We start from the raw sequence: 22,937 nt of genomic DNA on the forward strand, positions 1-22,937 counted from the left end.
GAATAACATATCTTAGAGGTGGCAGTTGCCAGTGGGTGGGACAAGGAGGGAAGGAAGGGGTAGTGGTTGTTTAATGAGTGTCACAGTCCCTGGGGGGTGATGTTTGGAAAACACTGGAGAAGAAAGGACTGCATAGCCCTGTGAAGGCAGTAGATGCAGCTGGAGGAAACACTTGGAAACAGCTACTTTTATGGTACTCAAATTTCACCCCATTAAAAAATAATACAGGCCGGAAGAAACAGCCCCGAAGGTAACGTGCTTGCCATACAAGCATAAGGACCTGGGTTCAATTCCCATAGCCTGAGTAAAACTCTGCAAAAATCCAGGCACGTTGCTGTGCGTGTGCAACCCTAGTGTAGGGGAGCAGAGACCGGCAGGTGCCTGAGGCCCCAGAACCAACCAGCCTAGCCTACTGGGTGAGCACCAGGCAGGGAGAGACTCTGACCCAAGAAAATAAATTTCTGTGAGAGGGAGAGATGGAGGGATGGAGGGTGTTGTAACTGGTTCTGTGTGCGGATGGTTCTGGTGTGAATGGGCTTTGGAATGAGAGCACGATGGGCATTCCAGACCAGAGACGTTCCTCCTGGTCACTGCTCGCATGCTCACACTGCCTGTGAGAAGCTATCCCCTGTCCCTGTTCTGTCACTGAAAGGTACAGTCATCATGGGACCGAGTCTGTCACCTAAAAGGAGGTGATAAAACTGCGGGCTGGCGCAGGGTATCCACCATCCCTTTGCCCAGGATCCCTCCCGCTGAACCTGGCTCCCCTGAGCTTCCTGGGAAGGAGCAGGGTACTAAGACAAAAGCTAAGCATCCCAGAAGGGTTCGATACATTGTTAGAAGATTTGTTTTGCTTTAGGAGAAAAAAAAAAAAAAGACACATCCACTTTTCCTGGGCTGGGGCTCTTTTCTACATGGTCAGTTTCCTGAGAAGCTGAGTAACAGCCGGTGAATTCTCCCAGCCTTGTCATCTAAAGCAATGGTTCTCAACCTTCCTAACTCTGAGACCCTTTAATACAGCTCCCCATACTGTGGTGACCTCCCCCCACCCAACCATAAAATTATTTCACTGCTACTTCATAACTATAATTTTGCTATGGTTATGGATCGTAATGTAAATATCTGAAATGCGGGGTATCTGATATGCGTTCCTTCTAAAAGAGTTGTTTGACACCCACCACCCCCTCCACAAAGGGGTCACCACCCAAGGGTGGGGAACTGCTGATCTAAAGTGTCCTCTCTATGAGTCTCGGTGCCCCCTAGGGGTAAACTGGTGCATGATGAGGCTACAGCCTCGCTGATGGCTTTGCTCCTAAATTCCCCTCCTGTCCATATGGTAAATGCTGGGGCATTAACTTGCCCTACCCAGCTCAGATCTGAAGGACAGCTTTATCTATTGCATACCCTGAGGTCTAACATCCCTGTCTGGCAGCTTTATCTATTGCATACCCTAAGGTCTAACATCCCTGTCTGGCTTAGTGGGGGTTTCACTTCCAGCGTCATTTCAGCTTGGCTTTTTCTCATTCATTTTTTTAAAACTGAATTCTATTTTCATAGCTTATATTGGCCTTGTTACTTCATTCGTCTCTCGCCTTTTATCTTGAGTTGTCTGAACATAGTTTTAATCCTATTCTTGAATTCTTTGCTAGGAGTTCTTTGGGGTCATTTCCCTGGAGTCTCTTACTATGGGATAAGTAATTTGGGGAGGAGACAGGCTGTTCTGAATTTTCACTTTGTCTCTCTTTTGCACAGACTTGTGCATTTGGAATCACTTCCTTAAGTAGGAGTGTAGACTCAGGTCTGATGGTCAGGAGACTGCTTGCCTGCTAACACCTAGAGTCAGGACAACGGGAGAAGGTGGGCAGGGACTTCAGGGCCAAGGATCCCTTAACAGTTGGAAACAGGAGCTAGGTTGACTAAGAAGTGTAGCACAAACAGTAGAGGCCTGGCGGGCCTTACCTGTAGAGGAGCCGAATGGGCTGTGGTTTAATATCTCTAAAGTAGCCACGCCTGTTCCTTTAAGTGATGACAAGTTGATATCATGACTTTGACAATGAGACATATGCTTAACCAATGGTCGATGTTAACATCCCCAAGATAGTCTATAAACTACATAAAGAATCATGTTTTTTGTATGTGCAATAATTTTACTCCTCTTTGCTATCATCAAAGCATTAATGACGCCACGTGATTTTTCCTCCTTGCAGTCAGCTATTGAGAAGCTAACCCACGATTATCTGAACCTGTTTCACTTCCCACCACTGATTAAGGTAAGAGAGGTTTCCTTCCTGAAGGCTGCTTTTATTGCCATAGGCACCTGCCATTGTCCACGCCCAAATTTGCTGATGTCTGGAACTGTTGTTTGAAGTGAAATTTAATCACATCTGTCCAACAAAAGACCCTTTGAAGACTGCGTGTGTACAAATGACACGCATTTGTTCCCCACACTTTGAAATATTAACAACACATTCCAGATAAGAATAGCACTCCTCACTAACGTCGTAGGTGAAGGCCTCTGGCTTCATGCCTGATTCTGGAGTCCTTTCTCTACCTTTTAAGTTACTAAAGGAAGTCACGCAGCAGAGGCCTGGGTTGCCCTGGAGGTGGAGGGGTGGAGTGTTATTACTTATAGAACATTAAACAGCAGTCCCCCTGCTTATCCTTAGCAATACATCCTTGCACCCCTGCAGATGCCTGTGGCTGAGGTTATCACCCAACCCCATATATATGGCTTTTTCTTGTGCAAACATGCTCATGATAGAGTTTAATATATAAACTGGGCACAGTGAGAGATTAACAATAACGAGTAGTAAAATAACGGTTTACTTATTAAAAGTTATTTTAAGACTTGTGAATTGTTTCTATTTACAACTTTTATATCATATTTTTGGACCAGAGTTGACTGCAGATCACTGAAACTGTGGGAAACACAGTGAGAGAGCGCCATGCTTGCTGTGCTCTTGTGAGTTTAGCCTCAGGGTACATGACACACTTCATTATAAAATGACTACTTTCAGTCAGTACCCAGAGCTATGCTAGTTCATCCACAGCCTCGGCTCTCATCTCTCAGCCCTTGGGTCTCTCAGTCCACGGACAGTGGAGAAGCTGCAGTGTTCCTGTCTGGAAAGAGTATACAAACACCTTGAGTATTTTAAAATTCTCAGCCCAAAGTCTCATCCCGGATCTAGTGCAAAATGCACTCCAGAATAAAGTGCACAATGCCAGGTGCATCCAGAAAGCCACGTCAGCGACACTGCTCGGAAGAGCCTGAGATAAACCATTCAGCAAAGGTCTCAAAGCTCTGTCTTTTCTCTTGCTTTCAGCTTTGAGTTACAGCGTGTATCTTAATCTAATAGAAGCTCGATGATAGAGTAGACTGGGAAAACCCCGTTAACACCAGGAGCTAGGGAAGAGCTGCAGAAATGTGGGCAGGGGTTTCAGGACCAGGGACCCATGAACAGTCAGAACTCAGAGCTGCACTAACCAGGAAGTGTGGATTGAGCAGGAGGGACCTGGTGGGCCCTTTCCTGTGCTAGGGGTAAAAGGAAAACTACCTACATTATATGGAAACTCAGAGGGAAAATACTGTCTCTAATAATGATATCTGCTTTTCTATTTCAGGATTCAGGAGGGGAACCTGAAGAAAATGAGGAAAAAATAGTGAACCTTGAACTTGTTTTTGGTTTTCACTTGAAGCCAGGAACTGGCCCACAGGTAACATGTTGCAAGTCCTTTGGGCATTTTCGATCTGTAACTCTGTGGTTTTATACACGAGCCCCAACCACCTGGTAACACGATTGTGAATAGAAGTGTAGACCTCATAAAACTGAACTGGGCTGACAGGCTGCCACTGGCCTCTGGAATCCAACCCAAGAAATGTATAGTCTCCATCAGAAAAAGAATACTGGGGGAGACAGCCCAAACTCTCAGGGTTGCACAGAGTCACACACAGGCAGTATGAGTCTTGGCCATTGCTTATTCTGCTTTCTGGCTCCTGACTCTTGAGGAAAATGAGAATAAAGCCACATTGAGAATGGAAGTGGAGATCTGGATTATCAGATCTAAACAGGGCAGCAGGACTTTTGGCCTGTACTCATCTAGTGAGGCCTACACTGTCAGTCTGGAGGGCTGGGGGCGGGCGCTGCCTAGGTGGCATGTGAGCTGAACTCTCCATGAGCTTGTGTTACTTCAGATCCCTGTAAATCACTAATAGCGTCTTAAGTGTCTATGCTCTACTATGTGTCACATTGCTACAAGGGAATCCTGACAGAAGCGATTTAAGGAAGAAGGATTTTTCTGGACTCGCGGTTTAGGAAGGGACATAGCTCATCACGGTGGGAATAAGTGATGGCGAGACACGGTGCGAGCTAGCTACACTGCAGCCACACTCAAAAGCAGAGAGAGAATGCGTGCTAACACTGGGACATTTTAATTCAGTTTGGGAGCTCTCCCTTGACAATGCAGCTCACATCAGGGTGGGTCTTCCATCCATGGTTAAATCTCTCTGGAAATGCCTTCATAAACATACCCAGAGACTCCGACCAATGTCTCTTAAGGAGATTCCAAATCTAGTCAAGTTGACAATGAAGATGAGTCATGGCAGTGCTGACATGTGAATGTGGCTCTTCCCCAGTTTGCAAATGTGGCCACTGAGCCTGTGAGGGGATAATTACCTTGCCTTCCAAGAGCTACATAGCCAGAAAATGGCTGAATTAAGAATTGGTTTGGGGTTTTGTTTTGTGTGTGTGTGTGAGTGTGAGTGTCTATATATATATATATATGTATGTATGTATGTCTGTCTGTCTGTCTACATGTGCTTTAGAGTCTACAAGAGGGTATTAGAACCCTGGAGCTAAAGTTAGAGAAGGTTGTGAACCACCTGATGTGGATGCTGGGAATTGAACTCAGGTCCTCTGGAAAAATAGCAAATGCTGATAACCTCTGGGCCATTTCTCTAGCCCCAGCTTTTTACTACATAACTTGTACTTTTACTTTGCTAACGGACTTATGTTTTAACTTCTTGAACCTGTAGCTTGTGGCTGGGGAAGGGTTGGACAGGCCTGGCTGGTTTCCAGGCCATCGCTTAATAAAACCCAACTTCTCTCAAGGCAGTTGCGGGTTCTTGTGCTCGGGAACTGGGAACTGGGAACTGGGAATGACTGGGAATGACTGGGAACTGGGAACTGGGAAGGACTCTAAGTGCTGAGGGTTGGGTTTCACCTGAGACTTCAGGAAAGGCTCTGCCTACAGCACTGAGGCACTGAGGCACTGAGGCACTCACAGAAAGGGGACCTTTTATGTCCTCTATTTTGGCCATAACATAGCACTAAAGGAAAGCTTCTCCTGTACATTGGTCACTAGGCACTCATTCTTGTTAGAAACAAGAAGAATAAGGACAAAAGATGAAGTTCCTCTCTTACTAGCAACAGTGAGAACCCTGTTTTAACCCTGCCACACTCAAGTCTGCCCAGTAGCAAACAAGGTGTATGTTACAATCTAGCCTCAATTCTGTGACAAGCTTATAAGCTTATAAGCTTTCTCCACAGTACAGTAACTTTTTATGATTTATAGGTAGGTAGGTAGGTAGGTAGGTAGGTAGAGAGAGAGAGAGAGAGAGGGAGAGAGAGAGAGAGAGAGAGAGATAACTTCCTTGAGAGAGACTTGTCAAGAGAGATTTCAAATAAGGAAATATTTTCCATTTTTATTATTCAATTATTTTATTATTTCAATTACTAACAAGCAAAAATATGTACTCATTAATGTGGAAATCTGAAAAATGTTTTTAGCAAAGCTTTGAAGCTATGAAGATATTTGAGAATAAATACAATGACCTATATCTTACCATAATAATATGTGTGTCTTAAGTTCTGGGTTACACATCAGCTCCTATAACTTGATAGTCTGCTGTCCGTGGGTCACCTTCCCAGAATTCTCTCACCCATTCACTCAGCAGACAGTTATTGAGGGCCTACTATGTGCTGGATGCCCAGAAGACAAAGTCAGAAAGTAGAGTCGTAGCTTACAAGGAACCCAGAGCATCTTGGGAGAAAGAGGCAGGACCAGTGAGTGGCTGTGGTTCGGGATGATGAAACTTTCCGATGTCACAGTCCATGCACACACTGCATAGATGTCTGCTTGTCGATGAGAGAGGGGTGGGGATGGTCTTCAAGTCTCCCTAGTAGAATGAGGCTAAAATTCACATTTTAGAACCATTCGATTTGTTCAGTAGGAAGAAGGTGTGCGAGGCAGAGTGACCAGTGTATATGGAGCCAGGCAAACACAGGAAGCTCCTCTTGGGCTCACTTCCATGGACCTGACTCAAGCATTTCCCCCTCTGGGAAGACTTAACAGAGAGCAGAGCCAGAGATGGGGCTGGTGACCACAAAAAGAACCACCTGCGGTGCCACGCTAAGGATCTGGAAGGTGTCACACAGAGCCAGTCAGATCTGGTTTCTGTGTTTAAAACATTGCTCAGAAGCAGAGGAGGGTGACTTGGGAAAGAGCCAGGCCAGTGTGGGAAGAAGTGTGAGTCAAGTAGAGAAGCAAGTTATCGGTGATGAGGACAGGCCAGGGAAGTGCTCTGAGTCCCGGGACACATGATGTGACCTCACATTCCCTAGAGATGGGCTGGGAGAGAAGAGAGGTAGGAATGGGACAAAGGGTTCAAGCTGGGCTGCTGGAGAGATGGCGTTGGAAAGCAACAGATTGAAAGGAAACCTTAGTGTGTGGGTGCAGTGCCAAGGTGCCAAGTATCAGGAAGTAACTCACATGGGGCTAATCAGGAAATGTTTTTTGAAAGGGATGAGTTTGAAATGGCTGATGGGCCACTGCCAAATAATTACCTGAATGTAATGAATACGACCCATCTTTGTGACTTTCTGAACATCTTAAGCACTTTGGGAATGTTTACCTAAGTCCCTAGAATTCATGTCAGATACATGAGACACGATATTGTCGTCAGTGATTAAGAATCAGAGAACAAGACAAAGTGTGTGACTAGTCTTAGATGAGGTGACAACAGCCAGGGCCAGAAATGATGGCTTGTTTCTGTTTGTTTGTTTTTGTTTGTTTGGTTTTGGTTTTGTTGTATATGCGCTAACTCATTTACGCTGTCCCTAAACTTGAACAAAACAGCCAGAATGGGTTGCTGTCTAGTTCTGACATGCCCCATTATGTCACCCTATACTCTAAATAAAAAGATACTTCTTCATAAGCATGCTCTGAGTGCAAATTACAGTATATATAAGTCTTATTACCTCGACCCTTAAAGGTAGAACCTATTAAAAAAAAAGATAGATTCAAAACCCTCAAAATGCCAGCTAGCTGAGTTCTCATAAACCTTCCTTTGCAACCTTTCTCTATAACTAAAAAAACTCACAAGAAACATTGATGTCTTGAAATCTCTCCAAACCCTTTGCTTGATGTGAGTTTTTCTCTCACAAATAAAATGAAAAGGATGTTCTAACAGGCGCCAATGGGAATAATCTATGCCAGGGGTTCTTTTCTCAAAACTAGTAGCAACTTTTCCTCTTTGCCTTTGAGAAGGACTATTGGGCAAGGATACGCTAAAAGTGGTATTGGTCACCTTCACTGCTGTAACAAAACGCCTGACAGATGACGTAAGGAAAGAGAGGTGCATTCTGGACTGTGGTTTCAGGGGATTTTAGTCCATGATGAGGGACTAGATCAACAATCAGCAGTTCAATTCCTAACAGGGAGCTTGTGATAGAGGCTACTCAGGTCCTGGTAGACCAGGAAGCAAGGGGTATCATGGGAACAAGAGGCCAAATAGAACCTTCCAAGGTCTACTTCTAGTGACTTCCTTCCACCAGTTAGAACCCACATTCTAAACATTCCACAGCTTTCAAAAAATAAATAATAAATAAATAAAACCACGACCAACTAAGGATAAAATGTTCAAAACATGAGTCTTTGGAGGTCATTCCAAATGCTCTGCCATCTCAAAAACTCGAAACCTACCAACCAGAGATGGAAAGGTGATTTATGTACAAACAGTGAGGAGGAAAGACCCTCTCTCACTGTGAGAAGTCAACCTTCGTTCTAGGAATTCAGATGAAATTACTTTGCTTTGCTTGCTTTCCAACCAAATGGTTTATGCCATGAAACTGATTCAAAGAGCCTTCAGCAACCATCCACGACTGCATGCGTGTCTTTTCTCCAGGACTCAAAGTGGCCTCGTAACACCTGGCCCGGCCCGGGTGCTTTGTCTTCACTGCTGCTCCCTCCTGGACACCCAGGATCTGCCAGGCTCCAGCACTGTGCACACCCCAGGCCTTCTCCCACAAGCAAAACGTCCACTTTCATTTCCTATCCTGAAATAACCTAGCAGGAAGGGGGAAAATTATATTTGTGCCAATGAAGATACTGGCAATTTAATAAAATGAGAATGGGGATCATTCTATTTGACTATTTCTAAAGAGCAAAGTTAATTTTTTACTTAAATAACACACATATATACATATATATAGAAACATATATGTATGTGTGTGTGTGTGTGTGTGTATATATATGTGTGTGTGTGTGTGTGTGTGTGTGTGTGTATGTGTGTGTGGAAGTATTTGTATATATATGAAAGTTATGACAATCAAATTGGGAGACATCAGGTCTTCCTAAAGCTCGTTTGTCTCCCATGTGAGAGGCAGGAGATGTCGCTAATGCCTCTGGTAAGCATTACGCCATCATCAGTCACTTTGCAAACATTTCAGTGCCATGTTTTCAACTGAGCATGGTAGGGAACAGCAGCCCTGAATTAGCCTCCCCAGGAGGCAACCAAGGAGAGAGATGAAGTGACTTGTCCAGAACCCCCACTTGGTAAGGGGCAGCTCCAGTCATTGCCTCCTTCTGGAAAACACCATCATCCCCTCTGAGTGCGTGCATTGGTGATCGGTTGGGCTTTGATCAGTTAATGCTATACTCCAGCAGTTCTTGTTTTGTGTGAGAACTGCTTTGTGTTCTGTGCTGTGAAGCCTTTGGCTTGGTATAAAGGAAAGCAGCTTCATGAAACTCAGGCATCTCATGCACTCCCCAGGGCAGCGACCATGCTTTTTATTGAAATATTCGGCTGCATAGAGTTTATTATTATTTCTCTTATCAGCTCACCAGTCAGGAATATTGATGCTCAATTTGCCAAGGGATAAACTATCAAATCACCCAGTACTTTTCTCACCAAGCTCTTCTGAGACTCTGTGTCATAAAAATTCAAAAGCAGAGTGAAGCAGGGACTACTGGGAAGTCATCCATTGCTTTGGTGCCAAACCGTCAAACCTCATCCCAGAGACCTTATCTGTCACTGTCCCCAGTAAGACAGAAGAAATGAGACAGAGGCTGTGCTCCTACAGGCCTGAACTCATCACCTGCTATGGCAGCAACACCCCCTCCCTCTCCCACCAGTTCTCAACAGGGACCTGGGTCCAGGTCTAGGAACCCTTTTCAAATGGCCATTGCTTCGGATCTCCTTTTGAGATGCAGGAGAAAGTGAGGAGGACTTTGGAGAAGGTTAGCAATGTCCCTCAGGAGGCTGGTGGTCTCAGAAGGATTCTCCCTGGATGTTTTATTCCCCTTCTTGCCTACGCCTTGTCCTGTGAGCACCTGGCTGCATCCTTGCCACCCAGAGGCAGGTCAGTCTTTTCCTGCTCTGACTGTTAGACTACCTTTACCTCTACCTCTTGCTTGTGTTGTCCTGAGGACTTTATTTAATTAAACGTTGCATTTAATACATGGAATTGAGTCACCAGACTCTTCCTTGGAGGACTATAAATAGAAACTATCAAATAGGGATTTTTTTTTTAACTATTGTATAGTTTTTGTAAATGGATAGACAAAATGGCTAAAATAACAGGGTCTCAAGAAAAGGATTCTGTGTGCACACATACAGCCACTGCCTTCTGCCAATTCCAGAACAGCTGAGAGCAGAGCTTTTCTCCACTCTGATGGAAATTGGATTTATTATAAATTCAGTATAGGGGCGTCCTTGCCCCATCATGGGGGAGGGGCTGTGCACACCCGCCCATCTTTGTACATGTAACTAAATACTGAAGCTTGCAAGGGTAGAAACATACAGGTTTTAGGCAGGAAGAAACAGAAAGATTAGCCAAACCCTACAAGACTTGATTTGCAAAGAAAGCAAATGCTAGAGAGTCACAGCATAGCACAGCGTCTATCACTACTAGATTGGGGACTTAAAATTTCACAAGCAAGGGAAATCTAAGTTAAATGTTAGCAGGAGGGGACTTAGTAGCCACAGACTGTGGTGACAGCTTTCAGTTTGACCCAGGCATTCACTTTAAGCATGTCCAGCTTTGACATGTCAACCATACATCCATAAAGTCGTCTTTTAAAAAGAGAAAGAAATGTGAGTTTTAACCAACGGGACAGAAGCAAATGCAGTTTACAGTTGTATAACTCACTGCTGACTTCCAGCTACAGAGTGGAGCAGTGCCCCGTCCAGTGTTGGGTAGCCACCTATAGTGCCAGAGCTGAGCTGGGCAATGTGCCTGCTGATGGATTGACAGCCACTCATACATGCCCAAGTGCCAGGGATTGCCAAACAACCAGAGGAAACAGACACACTATGTGGCATTTCCAGATTTTGGTGGTGTAAATATTCTGCCACAACTGATTGCAAGTTGTCAGCCTGAGGTCACTGAATTTTGTTGTGAAAAGATTCATCTGGGGTGTGTGTGCGCGCGCGTGTGTGTGTGTGTGTGTGTGTGTGTGTGTGTGTGTGTGTGTGTGTAGGGGTGTGTAGAGAGATGACTCAGCAGTTAAGAATACTTGCTGTTTTTTTCAGAGAACCAGGGTTCAATTTCTGACATCTATATGACAGTTCACTCTGTCTGTAACTAAAGTTCCAGGGATGGGGGACTTTTGGGATAGCATTTGAAATGTAAATGAAGAAAATACCTAATTAAAAAAAAAAAGTTCCAGGGCATCTGACACCCTCACAAAGACACACTCAGACAAAACACCAGTGCACATAAAATAAAAATAAATTAATTATCTTTAAAAAAATTTTAAAAAGAAAAAACAATCCACTTGGGAGAGCTGCCTCTAGCACACGATTGGGTCATTTTTAGCCTTCCTTGGGATTATGTATCCCTTTAAAAATAGCCCACAGTGATGTATGTCGCACATGTGAGCAAACACAGGCTTAATACAGACATGTTGGTGCTGGTTTTCAGGATACCAGAGCTCAGGGACCACTCTAGCCTTTTAACCTTTTAGCCATGGTCACCTGACTTCTGAATCAGCACTGACTTATATTGTCTCACACTGACCATATTGTATGAATCAAAAGGCAGGATTTAGATTTGTGAGCAGTGAAAATAGACTTCTGGAGACAGGGATATGAAAATCTAAATCCGTGCCTGTCTTCTGAAACCCTCTGTGGTCACTCTAGTTGACGATTCCTAGACAGCAGGCACAGTTTGGGATCTGGACAGAGGTCTTTGCTTTTAGAAGTTTCTGGGTACCATTGTAAGCTTTGTACTGAGAAGGTCACTTACAGGTTTTGAGAATAACAAACTCCAAAACAGACACATTCGTTACATTAAAATTAAAAGCACTGGAACGCAAGGACACACGACAGCTCTCCCAATCCTGCATGTTAGAATTTGGATTGAAAATGGCTCAAATGGTAAAGAGTGCGTATCTCCGCCCCCAAGTCAGGGCTTTTTCATAAATCTACTGCTCGTCATGGGATAGGAGGACAACTTTACAAGTAGCTACTTTTATATCCTGAGAATCTTGAGTAAAAGTTTAAAGGCAGCAAATGTCTCAGTATTGAAAGGGTCAGATGAGCACTTAGGTAAGCCAGGCCACTGTCTATATTCATTTAGGAACCTAGTCCGACACAGAATATTCTTAATTAATGGGAAATCAATAGCAAAACTAATTATTCATTTTTTTACAAGATAACTATCTTCCAATTCCAAATGCAAAATTTGTAAAGCCCTTTCTAAGCCGTTAACTAATATCCGAACCACCTTAGATACTCAAGCCTAGTGTGTCCTGTGAAAGTGTGTCTCGCTCGGTGTGTCTTACTTCCCGTCATCCCTACGGCCCCTTTTCATACGTAACTCCAATAACAACCCCCCAAAAGGCGATATAACAACCTTATCTCCACTGGTGTCTCCTTGGCACCAGTCTGCCCTGACCTTAGACACCAGCCATTGTTAAGGGTATAACACATTTACATATTTTGCAATAAAACATCAGTTATTTGCATTACTGTGTCAAGTTTTATTTGATTCTTTCACCTAAAAATGACTCATTTTCCTTTCTTGTATTTTAAAAACCAACTACTCTAAGCTTGTTTGAGAATAATCAAAAATTGCCCATTTAGCTAGAAGTCATTTTCTTTTCAAAAGGCAAATGTTATTTAATCTTTCAGCTGCTCATTGTGCCATCATAAATACTTTCTTTTCAGCACAGTTGTGGAGACTGAAATGAGCCCACTAATTGCCTCCCATTTCGACTGACATGTGGTGGTTTAGTGGAAAGAGAACACAGCAGGGAGAAGGAAATAGGAGGCTGAGAAAATGAGAGCTAATTATTTTCACTGCCTCATGTCAGGCTCTGTGTCAGCCTTGTTTTTACAAACTGGAAGGTTTAGCACTAAATAAAACAAACTGGCGTCATGTTTTTATATACTGGCAGTGTCACGGAAGCAGCTGCACATCTCAAAGACAATATAATGCCTGCGTTCGCATGGACACCATCTGACAGACACTGTGAGCCGCGGCTAATGAGGCTATCACAGTGGTGCCAGAGGGAAAGGTGCTGAATTATGTATGATTCTTCATCAGGGCGGCAGTAGTCCTGTACATCATTATGAGACATTGTTTTGCTGAAGAGATTAAAACATTCTTAGTTCCAGACCCTGCAACCTATGCGCGCTGAAAGGAGGTTATTAATGGAATTTTTAGGGAGACTTTCTTGTGGATTTCTTTTGGGTTGGAAAAAACCAATTTCGTGGGACAAAGCCGTGATGGGTCACGACACCGTATAGATAAAGAAGAGAAGCAAATTAACCATACTTGTATTCTCTTCCTTCTAAAGACGGCATAATAAAATACAGCGTGGCGGGGTTATACTTAATGGTAAATAACCCAGGTGCTATCGCAGGACGTGCCACTTGCCTGCCTTTGACACAGCAGGTTCTGGCAGCTGAGCTGGATAATGGTGACACATGTAAAGGAGCCTTCAGAGACCTCCATCAGTAGCATCTCCCTGCTTTGTATACAGCTGTAGCCAATATTATTTTTGTGGGTTTTGTTTTTAATCCGGGATTGCTTCGCAAAAGCCAGTCAGCTGCTATGGCTGCATCTTTCTCTCCCGGCTCTGCTTTTTCAGAAAGTTTATTCTGACCGCTCTAGTTTATATTTTAAAGTACTCCCACAGTTGGTGGTTTTTATATTTCTCCATTTATGGGAAGAGAGGAGCAGGTGGGGGTTGGAGAAGCTAGTGGCTCTAAGACTGAACTTGATGTATCTAGGGCATGGATTCCAGTCCCATGAGGCTGGCTGTAAGATATCTAAGCCTCAGTTTCTTTATCCATAAAATGGGAACCGTGCTCTCTAGAACAGAGTAAGACTATAGGGGTTAGATAACATAAATAGATCTCAAAACCCTGAGGCTGGGCGTATACACGTGACATCGTGAAGTTTAGTCTGTGTGAAGTGAAAGAGAACAGGGGCAGCCTTTGATTGCTATGAAGAGGGCTTGCCTGGGGAAGGGGCTTCTGAAGGACTGTAGATGTCTTGCCTGCTTGGTTGGCTACACAGGTATAGACACTAGTCAAGCTCAGTGACCTGTGCAGCTAAAAGATCTGTGCTTTCATTACATGCAGATTGTTGCTCAATGTGAAAGCCCTTTTTAAAAAAAAATTCCATATTCTTCAGTAAAACTAATCTAGAAAAGCTCATTTGAGGGTCACCTTCCTTCTGAAGGACCCTGAGGTGTTGATGGCTCCAGTTAATTTGGTAGGGGAAAAAAACTGAATATTAAAGAAGAGGAGGGGGAGGGGGAGGGGGAGAAGAATTCCCAGAATTCTTCTGAATTCCCAGAATTTTACAGTTTGATATATTTTGTGCTTTTTAATATCTGGAGTTTTGTTCCTCCTGTTTGGGAAATCTACCACTATCTCAACTATTCTCTTAATTCTCTTCTCTTCCATTTCTTCTTCCCTCCCTCTTTTTATGTAGAGAAAAGGATGTCTGTGTGTGCTGTCATTTCAGCTACTTTGGAACTCCAGGGAACTGTGAGCAGCTCCAAAAGCGTGTAATAGTAAGCTCTCACAAAGAGATACTTAACTTAGCATTAACTGAGTGTTGTTCAGGATTTTATCTCCACAGGGCAAGAATTCTCATTTTAGTTAGCCCATAATCTTAATTCGTAAAATGCTTTCACGTAATTGGTAATCCCGGAACAGTTAGTTGAGATGCTCTGTCTTCCTCCGCCTTTGCTCCCAGAACTGTCCAGTTTATCTTGGTGGCTAATCAGCCAGTAGGATTCTTCTATTTTCCCCATTCCAAATGCAAAACTTGTCCTCTTCCCCCAACAAAATGTCATGTGTCTCCTGCAGACTTCAGAGCGGTGCATCTGCTAGGTAACGGATAGTTTCAAGCATTATGTTTGCTGCCCCCCAAATTCCAGCAGAAACAGCCCCTGTGCTCAGCCCTTCTGCTAAGCTCAGCCTTCCCCCCCCACCCCTCCCGTGGGTCAGCAGGTGTAGGTGATGCTCTCTGTAGAAGTACATCAGGATAACTCTTCCAGCCATGTGCACGTCACCATGGATGAGAACCAAGCTTTGAAATTAAAATCCAGGGTAATCGGGACCTGCCTTGCCTTTGTATGTGCAACAAGACCTAAGCTGTTGTTTCTGGTTTGGGTGGCACACGCCAGCTGGGCTGGAGCTAGTGATCCCAGTGGTACTGTAGGTACCTCCAACAATGGCCTGTTGCGGTAATGGAAGAAAAAAACTGGCTATATTGAACCTCATGGAGATGGGATATTAGTCTGTATCTTGGATCTTTACATATGGATTCAACGGGAGAATCTGGACTGTTTGCAGGTGTTGCCTCCCCGTTGCTCTTTGTAAAGGGAGACTTCTGGTACTGTGCGTCCTTCGTTGATCTGTAGCAAGGAAAAGCTCAAGGATCGACCCTTATCTTAGACCTATTGGGAGGAGGTAGGACCTTTATAGAGCTGGCGTAGTGTGAGAATTTCAAGTCGTCAGAGGAATACCCTCAAAGAGAACTCTTGGGTCCCAATCTCTCTTGTACTTCCTGGCCATGACATAAGAGGTTCCATTATGCTGTAGCTCCCAACATGAATGGCCCCAAGGTAATGGCCAAATGTTCACTAGCGTGAAACTCCAATTCTGTGGGCCCAAATAAGCCTTTTCTCTTTATAAGTTGATTATACTGAATATTTATTATGCTGATGGAAAGCAAACACAGGAAACCTGCTTTTCACAGCATTGTAAGAACCTTTGCTGATTCAAATCTAAACTCAACTCACCACTTGCTACCTGTGTGATCTCTGTCAAATTGCCTCATCTGTCCGTGCATCAATTACCTTGACCAAAATAAGGCGCTCTGGCTGTCAATCACATTTAATAGCCACCATACTTCCAGGCATCTGGCTCTTATTAGCAAGGCAGTATTGGGACATGTTGAAGCAGAAGAGGACCAAATTAGTTTTATACGTTCCATTTGTGAGAGAAGATAAAAATGTATTCTTTCTGTTTAATAAAACAAGTCATCGTGATGGCTACCAGCACTGGGTTTGAGGTCAGCCTGGGATATGTGAATCCTTTTCTTGATAATAATAATAATAATAATAATAATAATAATAATAATGTTTGTTGGGCTAAACATTGTGGTATACACCTATAATACCAGCACTCCAGGCGCAGGGGCAAGAATTGCCACAAGTTCAAGACCAGCCTGTTCTACATAGTGAGTGCAATGCCAACTGGAGCTACATAATGAGATTTGGTTCTAAAACCGGAACCAAATAAAGATGCAGTAAGATTCAGAAAGATTACATCCATTAGCGTTGTTTAGATGAGAAAAATAAGTAAAGATGAGAAGTCAGTGTGAGGAGGTGAAGCCGTAAACTCACACTCTTCTACGTCTCTCCTTCCTCCATTTCTCCATAGCAATGACTTAATTTATTTATTTTTATTTTATTATTTTTTCTCTTCTTTTTTTTAATTAGACATTTTCTTTATTCACATTTCAAATGCTATCCTGAAACTTCCCTGTACCCTCCCTCTGCCCTGCTCACCTACCCACCCACTCCCACTTCTTGGCCCTGGCATTCCCCTGTACTAGGACATATAAGGTTTGCAAGACCAAGGGGCCTCTCTTCCCAATGATGGCCGACTAGGCCATCTTCTGTTACATATGCAGCTAGAGACACGAGCTCTGGGGGTACTGGTTAGTTCATATTGTTGTTTCACCTATCAGGTTGCAGACCCCTTCAGCTCCTTGGGTACTTTCTCTAGGTCCTCGATTGGGGGTCCTATCCATCCAATAGATGACTGTGAGAATCCACTTCTGTATTTGCCAGGTACTGGCATAGCTTCACAAGAGACAGCTATATCAGGGTCCTTTCAGCGAAATCTTGATGGCATATGCAATAGTGTCTGGGTTTGGTGGCTGATTATGGGATAAATCCCTGGGTGGGGTAGTCCCTGGATGGTCCATCCTTTTGTCTTAGTTCCAAACTTTGTCTCTGTTACTCCTTCCATAGGTATTTTGTTCCCTATTCTAAGGAGGAATGAAGTATCCACACGTTGGTCTTCCTTCTTGATTTTCTTGTGTTTTGTAAATTGTATCTTGGGTATTTTAAGTTTCTGGGCTAATATCCACTTATCAGTGTGTGCATATCAAGTGAGTTCTTTTGTGATTGGGTTACCTCTCTCAGGATGATATCCTCCAGATACATCCATTTGCCCAAGAATTTCATAAATTCGTTGTTTTTAATAGCTGAGTAGTACTCCATTGTGTAAATGAACCACATTTTCTGTATCCATTCCTCTGTTGAGGAACATCTGGGTTCTTCCCAGCTTCTGGCTATTATAAATAAGGCTGCTATGAACATAGTGGAGCATGTGTCCTTATTACCAGTTGTAACATCTTCTGGGTATATACCCAGGAGAGGAATTGCTGGATCTTCTGGTAGTACTATGTCCAATTTTCTGAGGAACCGCCAGACTGATTTCCTGAGTGGTTGTACAAGCTTGCACTACCACCAGCAACTGAAGAGTGTTCCTCTTTCTCCACATCCTCCCCAGCATCTGCTGTCACCTGAATTTTTGATCTTAGTCATTCTGACTGGTGTGAGGTGGAATCTCAAGGTTGTTTTGATTTGCATTTCTCTGATGATTAAGGATGTTGAACATTTTTTCAGGTGCTTCCCAGCCATTTGATATTCCTCAGTTGAGAATTCTTTGTTTAGCTCTATATCCCATTGTATATGTATGCAATGTTTTATTACTAAATTCTTTCTACAGCAGTGTTTTTTGTATTTAAACCCCATATGCCCACCTTGATCTAACCATTAACATTTTACTCTGCTCATTTTCTTTGTCATCTCTCTATCTCTCCAGCCACCTAAGCAATAATGATTTCATAATACACTTCAAAGTAACTTATAGACACCAGAATCCTTCTTCCTAAGCATGCCAATACTCTAGGAGTCAGTAAGAAATGTATAGACCTTGTGTATACAGTCACTGGTTTTGACAAGTGCATACATACCCTCATGTTACCCTAAGCTCTATCAATAGAGCCCTACCACTTCAGGAAAGTTCTTCTCATATTCTTTCCATCAAAGAGGCAATCAATCTTCTGAAAGTTTTTGCAGAAGAGTATTACTGAGTGTCAGAAGAACACACTCATTAATGAGTTCTTTCTTTCTGCCTGATACTTCTTTCTCCTGATCTTCAGATGTGCACGTGCTTCTGGATCAGTAACTTTTGGATCGTTCTGTGAACATATAGAAATTCTGTTCCCTTTTTTAAATTAGTATTTATCATTTTATTAAGTTAAGGCTTCTAAGAACATACCCAAATAATTTTTTTTCCATTTCTTCTGTCTAAATGCTTATACAAGTAGAATTTCTTAGTCATGGGTGTATGTTTAGTTCTGTAAAAAGTTGCTAAAGGTTTTTTGAAGTAATTATACCATTTGTATTCCTGCAACAGAGCATGGGAGTTCCAGTAGCTTCAAATTCTAACCAACATTTGATGCTATCAGCCTCAGGCACTCTGCTGGTGTATAATAACTCCCTGTGGTTTGAATTAGCACTCCCCCAGTGATCAATGATATACAGAACTATGTAGTGGTATTGCTGTGGATTTAATATACCAGTATTAAATTTTAAGTGGTTTTACAAAAGAATCTAAATTTCTAGCTTTCATGAAACATTGAAAGCCCTAGCAAAACTAGACTCATATTCATACATGGGAACAGTCAGGAGAAACTGGCCCAACTCTCCAGGTTGCCCATGCCTTCCGTAACTGCCCAGCTCTTCAGGATTCCTTTGCCTTTCATAGCTGCTCAGCTGTCAGCTATCATATGTCATCACATCTGCAGTGATGCTCTCCTCCCTGTAAAGAAGACAGCAGGCTTCATCTTTAACCCATGACACCACTAGTTCTGGGGAAATGCTGGTAGGTAGATCAAGAACACTAATTGGTTAAAAGAATAGGAAATGGAGAAATATGACTCTTTTTGTACCAATGATGAAATATCCTTATGGTGTTTAATATGTACGCACATTAAATGGATCTGTTGCAAACAGTTACACCCTAAGGCTGCACTGAGTGGGGTTTATTAGATATAAAAAGGGATCTAATTTTATGTCTTCCTTCAGAAAAGGAAAAATAAGGCGCTCCCACATGACTTCATTTAGAATACTTTTTGTGTTATAAAACACTGAAATGAAAAAAAAAAAATCGGTTCACTCTCTCAGTGCTCTGATTCTGCTTTTAATTCCAGGATTGCAAATGGAAAATGTATATGGAGATGGATGGGGACGAAGTTGCAATCACGTACATAAAAGATGTGACTTTCAACACGAGCCTCCCTGATGCAGAGATTTTAAAGATGACAAAGGTAAGGTTCTATTTACAGCTTAAAAGCGTCTTCCGAATTCACAGATATCAAACAAAGACATTAGAATACCGCAGCAGTGGGCTTTTGTGCTCCTGGATGCTCACATCAGCTCGGTCTCAAGCTGCCTCTTGAAAGGCACATTTTATTTAGCAGATTGAGAGGATAATTTTTTTGTTAAAATTCCACTTATGCTGTGTGAAATAAAAAGCACTGCAAACAAAAAAAAAAAAGTATCATTTAAGTTTCTTTTTAATCCTACATCTCTTCATACTTACTCTATCATTTATTAAAGTAAAAAAATGTTATCAATGAAAATATTTACTTGAAACTGCATTGACTTAAACTTTGAGTAAACTTGTGATGATGAATACTTCCTTTTTGCTCTTCACTGCTGGGGATGAGTGCAGGGCCCGTGCGCTGGACAGTGTTCTACCCCTGAGCTGCATCCCCAGTCTGAGCTCTTCAGTGTTAGAAGGATTGAGATAAGGCCGATTGGGGGACAGGTTACTACTTTGTAGCCTCTGTAAATTCACACTGAAGATTTATTTTTACAGTGCTTGGAGAGCCTGGTAGTAATACAGAGTCACTAGAAACCCTGAAGAAAATCTGATAGAAAATGCTTAACTTGATCCTCAGAATGGGAAAAAAAAAATCAGTTGTTTTCCCTAACTGTACTAGGAAAAAAACAAAAACAAACCATGGTAGAAGACCTAGTGCTTCAGACAAAGCACAGTACAGCTGGTCATCCTGACCTCAAGTTATCACCAACCCTGGTACATGAGTAACTTAAGTGCGTGTTGAGTTCTAGTGAAGAAAATGGAGCTTTTTGGAAAGAGTCAGAGTGCAGACACAAGTAGGAAACAGAATGAGTCAACAGAGCCATGACGTTTAACTTGTGTGTTCTCCACATAGACATAAGATGGCTGAATGACCAAGTCCTTGTAACTTACAAGTAGATTCATTGAAAGGCTGGTTTGGTATTTGTGTTGGAGCCCTCTATATAACTGGAATTCACTTCCATGGCCTTCCTTACCTGGGAGACTATGGTTTGGTTTAGTGTTTCCTTACTTTGTGGTGGCACACTATGTTTTGATGTCTGGGGGACTAGAAAGGACCACAATGTCCTTATTGGTACAAGCCTCTTGGCATGATAGCCTGACAGACTGGAAAGCTGAGTGGTTATCAAATCCTCTACACTAGTCACTGCTCAACCTAAAGGGGCCTCTCATATTATCATGGCTCTTAATATTGAGAAAGCTTTGGGCTACTGCTTCAAACAGCATGAATTAATAACTTGCTGATAGGATTGAATGGCACGTCATGTGTCACCCCAGACAGGATTGAGAACCTTCATGGTGGTACATCTGTGATACCAATATTTGGGAGGCTGAGGCAGGAGGATCATCGACCAGTTCTAAGCCAGGACTACACAGCCAGACCCTAGCTCACAGAAACACAGAAGACCATGGGAGACCAGGACTACTGTCTCCTCTCAGTAGGACATGCACACAATTCAGCCATGCAAAGATTAGTTTTGCAAATATATATATATATACACATACACACATATATATATAAAACAAAGCCCCAATATACAAGTATGTTATAAGCCAACCATGTTTTATGGTCATCTGATATTCTGTCCCTGTTTGAAAATTGCTTATGGCACAACTAACTGGCCTCAACCACGCGAGGCAGCACAAGGCTGTGTTCTGATACTAAGCCATCCTAACTTCCGTGTTTCAGCCACCATTTGTAATGGAGAAGTGGATCGTGGGAATAGCGGAGGATCAGACTGTGGAGTGCACGGTCACCTATGAGGTAAGCTCCTGAAAACAGGATGAGAGTTTCAGCCCCTGTTCGTGAGCAGGGATTGGTCGGGTCTCCATCATTACTTACAGGTTAGTACGTGGATTTCCTGGAAAAGACATGCCAGCATGCATGTTCAAAGATGAACACAATTTCTCTAGCAAAATGTGAAGAAGGAAAGAGAGTACAATAGAATTTAGGGTAATGCCTAGTCTATACTGTCCTTAGATATCGATTGAGTATTGTGTATGCCCAACCTTATGTAAAATGTGAGTAGAACTCACTTGGAAATAGGAGTTTAGGAGAGGAGATGGGTGGATGTTCAAAATACCATACCATGTACCTCTACAACTACCTCTGGAGCCTTTGTTATAGCCAAATTAAAAGACTCCATACATTTCTACTTGAAAAAAATGTAAAAACATACTATTAAAAATGTACATGCTTAGCTAAGTATACTGGTGCATGCCTTTAATCCCAGCCCACAGGGGCAGAGACAGACAAATCTCTGTGAGTTCGAGGCCAGCCTGGTCCACAAAGAGAGTCCCGGACAACCAGGGCTCTATTACACAGAGAAACCCTAAATACATTTAGTGTTCCCTGCTGACTGGGTAGAGAATAACCCAGTTACAAGTAACCAGTCACTATCATGTCAGGTAGCGACAGAAAAAAAACAACGCCTTGGGGTGGTAGATTGTGTAGTCAAAGATCAGAGAACAGCCGTATAAACACCAAGTGCAAGTCTCTGGGACACAGAGCACAATGATGAAGCCAGAGAGGTGGGCACAGTCAGGTCTGGGGACCCAGTAAGGACTCACTGTAAGCACAGCCGAAAGTCTGTGGAAGCATTTTAAGCTTCAGAGACTCACTGATTCTGTTGTGAAAATGCACAAGATCTTCTGTACGATACATAAGTTACCAATACCTTACACTCAAAATTTTTTTTAAAAAGATTTAAAGTTTCATGTCTTTTACCATTTTAAAAAATCATAGTTACCATTATAAAAACATCTCTCTGAAAGTATACTTCAATTCTGTATTCAAACATTTATTTAATGCGAATAACATTGTAAAAAATCAACAAGGTCTTCATGGTTGGTGGAACACTAACCCTAGCAAGGTAGGAATCTCATGTGGCACAGGCTGGAGGGGCACAGTCATAGCACAGAGACCGGGGACGGGGACAAGGATGCATCTTCCATTGCTAGGGCACACACACCTTCCATCTGTTCACGACAGTTTTAGCAAGGGTTCACCATAAGCCAAGTTAAGAGCCAAGTACACCTGCCCTGTCTCACAAGCCTCGGGTAAATACTGAAAGGTGGGTAATGGTTGTCTCCATTTAGCAGGAGAGAAGAAAGCCCCCACCCCTACCTTCCAGGGCTCTGGGTACTCTGACAGAGTTAATATGCTCACAACCCTTGTTTCTCTCTGGGAACAGTGTCTCTTTCCTGCCTCCAGCCCCGACCTGTGAGCCTCACAGTGGCTGTAGTATGCTGCAGGAAGTTCCCTCAGAGTGGGCTTTGCATGCTGCTCCAATGAGATTTCCTGAGCTATCACAGTCTAGCATTTTAGAATCAGAGGCCCAAGCCTTGTCCACCTCACCCCATCAGCCTGCAAGGCAATACGTGTGTCAGCAATCCTGATACCTGTTAACCGTTCCCTCCGTGCATCCGCCCAGGAAAAGCCACCTTTAACTGATTCCGGCTTCGCTTCGCCTGCTGCAGACAACTCATTAAACGTGCCATGCCCGCCGCTTGCCCTTCTTCAACCTCCTTCCTCCCTCAGTTTCTTCTTTCCTTACTCCTCCTCTTCATGGACTCCATGATGATAATGAGCCACTTTTTCACTTTCTAGTTTTTAAAGAGTTCTTTTTCTTTTTCTTCCTTTCTTCCTTCCTTTCCTCTTATTCTCTCCTTTTATTTTTTGAAACAAGATATTTCCTATGTACCCCTAGCTAGTCTCCCACTTGCTATT

The 22,937-nt window shown here is 43.0% G+C and overlaps 1 protein-coding gene across 3 annotated transcripts in view; it reads left to right on the plus strand.

Moving 5' to 3' along the window:
- The window catches only part of Map3k20 (mitogen-activated protein kinase kinase kinase 20), a 156,974-nt gene that overhangs the window by 128,697 nt on the left and 5,340 nt on the right, over positions 1–22,937 (plus strand). For all 3 annotated transcript variants that reach the window (NM_023057.5, XM_006499997.3, XM_006499998.3), the window contains 4 exons: positions 2,208–2,270; positions 3,622–3,714; positions 19,035–19,151; positions 20,898–20,972. In NM_023057.5, the coding sequence (NP_075544.1) occupies positions 2,208–2,270; positions 3,622–3,714; positions 19,035–19,151; positions 20,898–20,972 (348 nt within the window). The remainder of the gene's footprint in view (positions 1–2,207; positions 2,271–3,621; positions 3,715–19,034; positions 19,152–20,897; positions 20,973–22,937) is intronic.

This window comes from Mus musculus, chromosome 2, assembly GCF_000001635.26.
Source record: "Mus musculus strain C57BL/6J chromosome 2, GRCm38.p6 C57BL/6J".
In the NCBI taxonomy this organism is placed as follows: domain Eukaryota; kingdom Metazoa; phylum Chordata; class Mammalia; order Rodentia; family Muridae; genus Mus; species Mus musculus.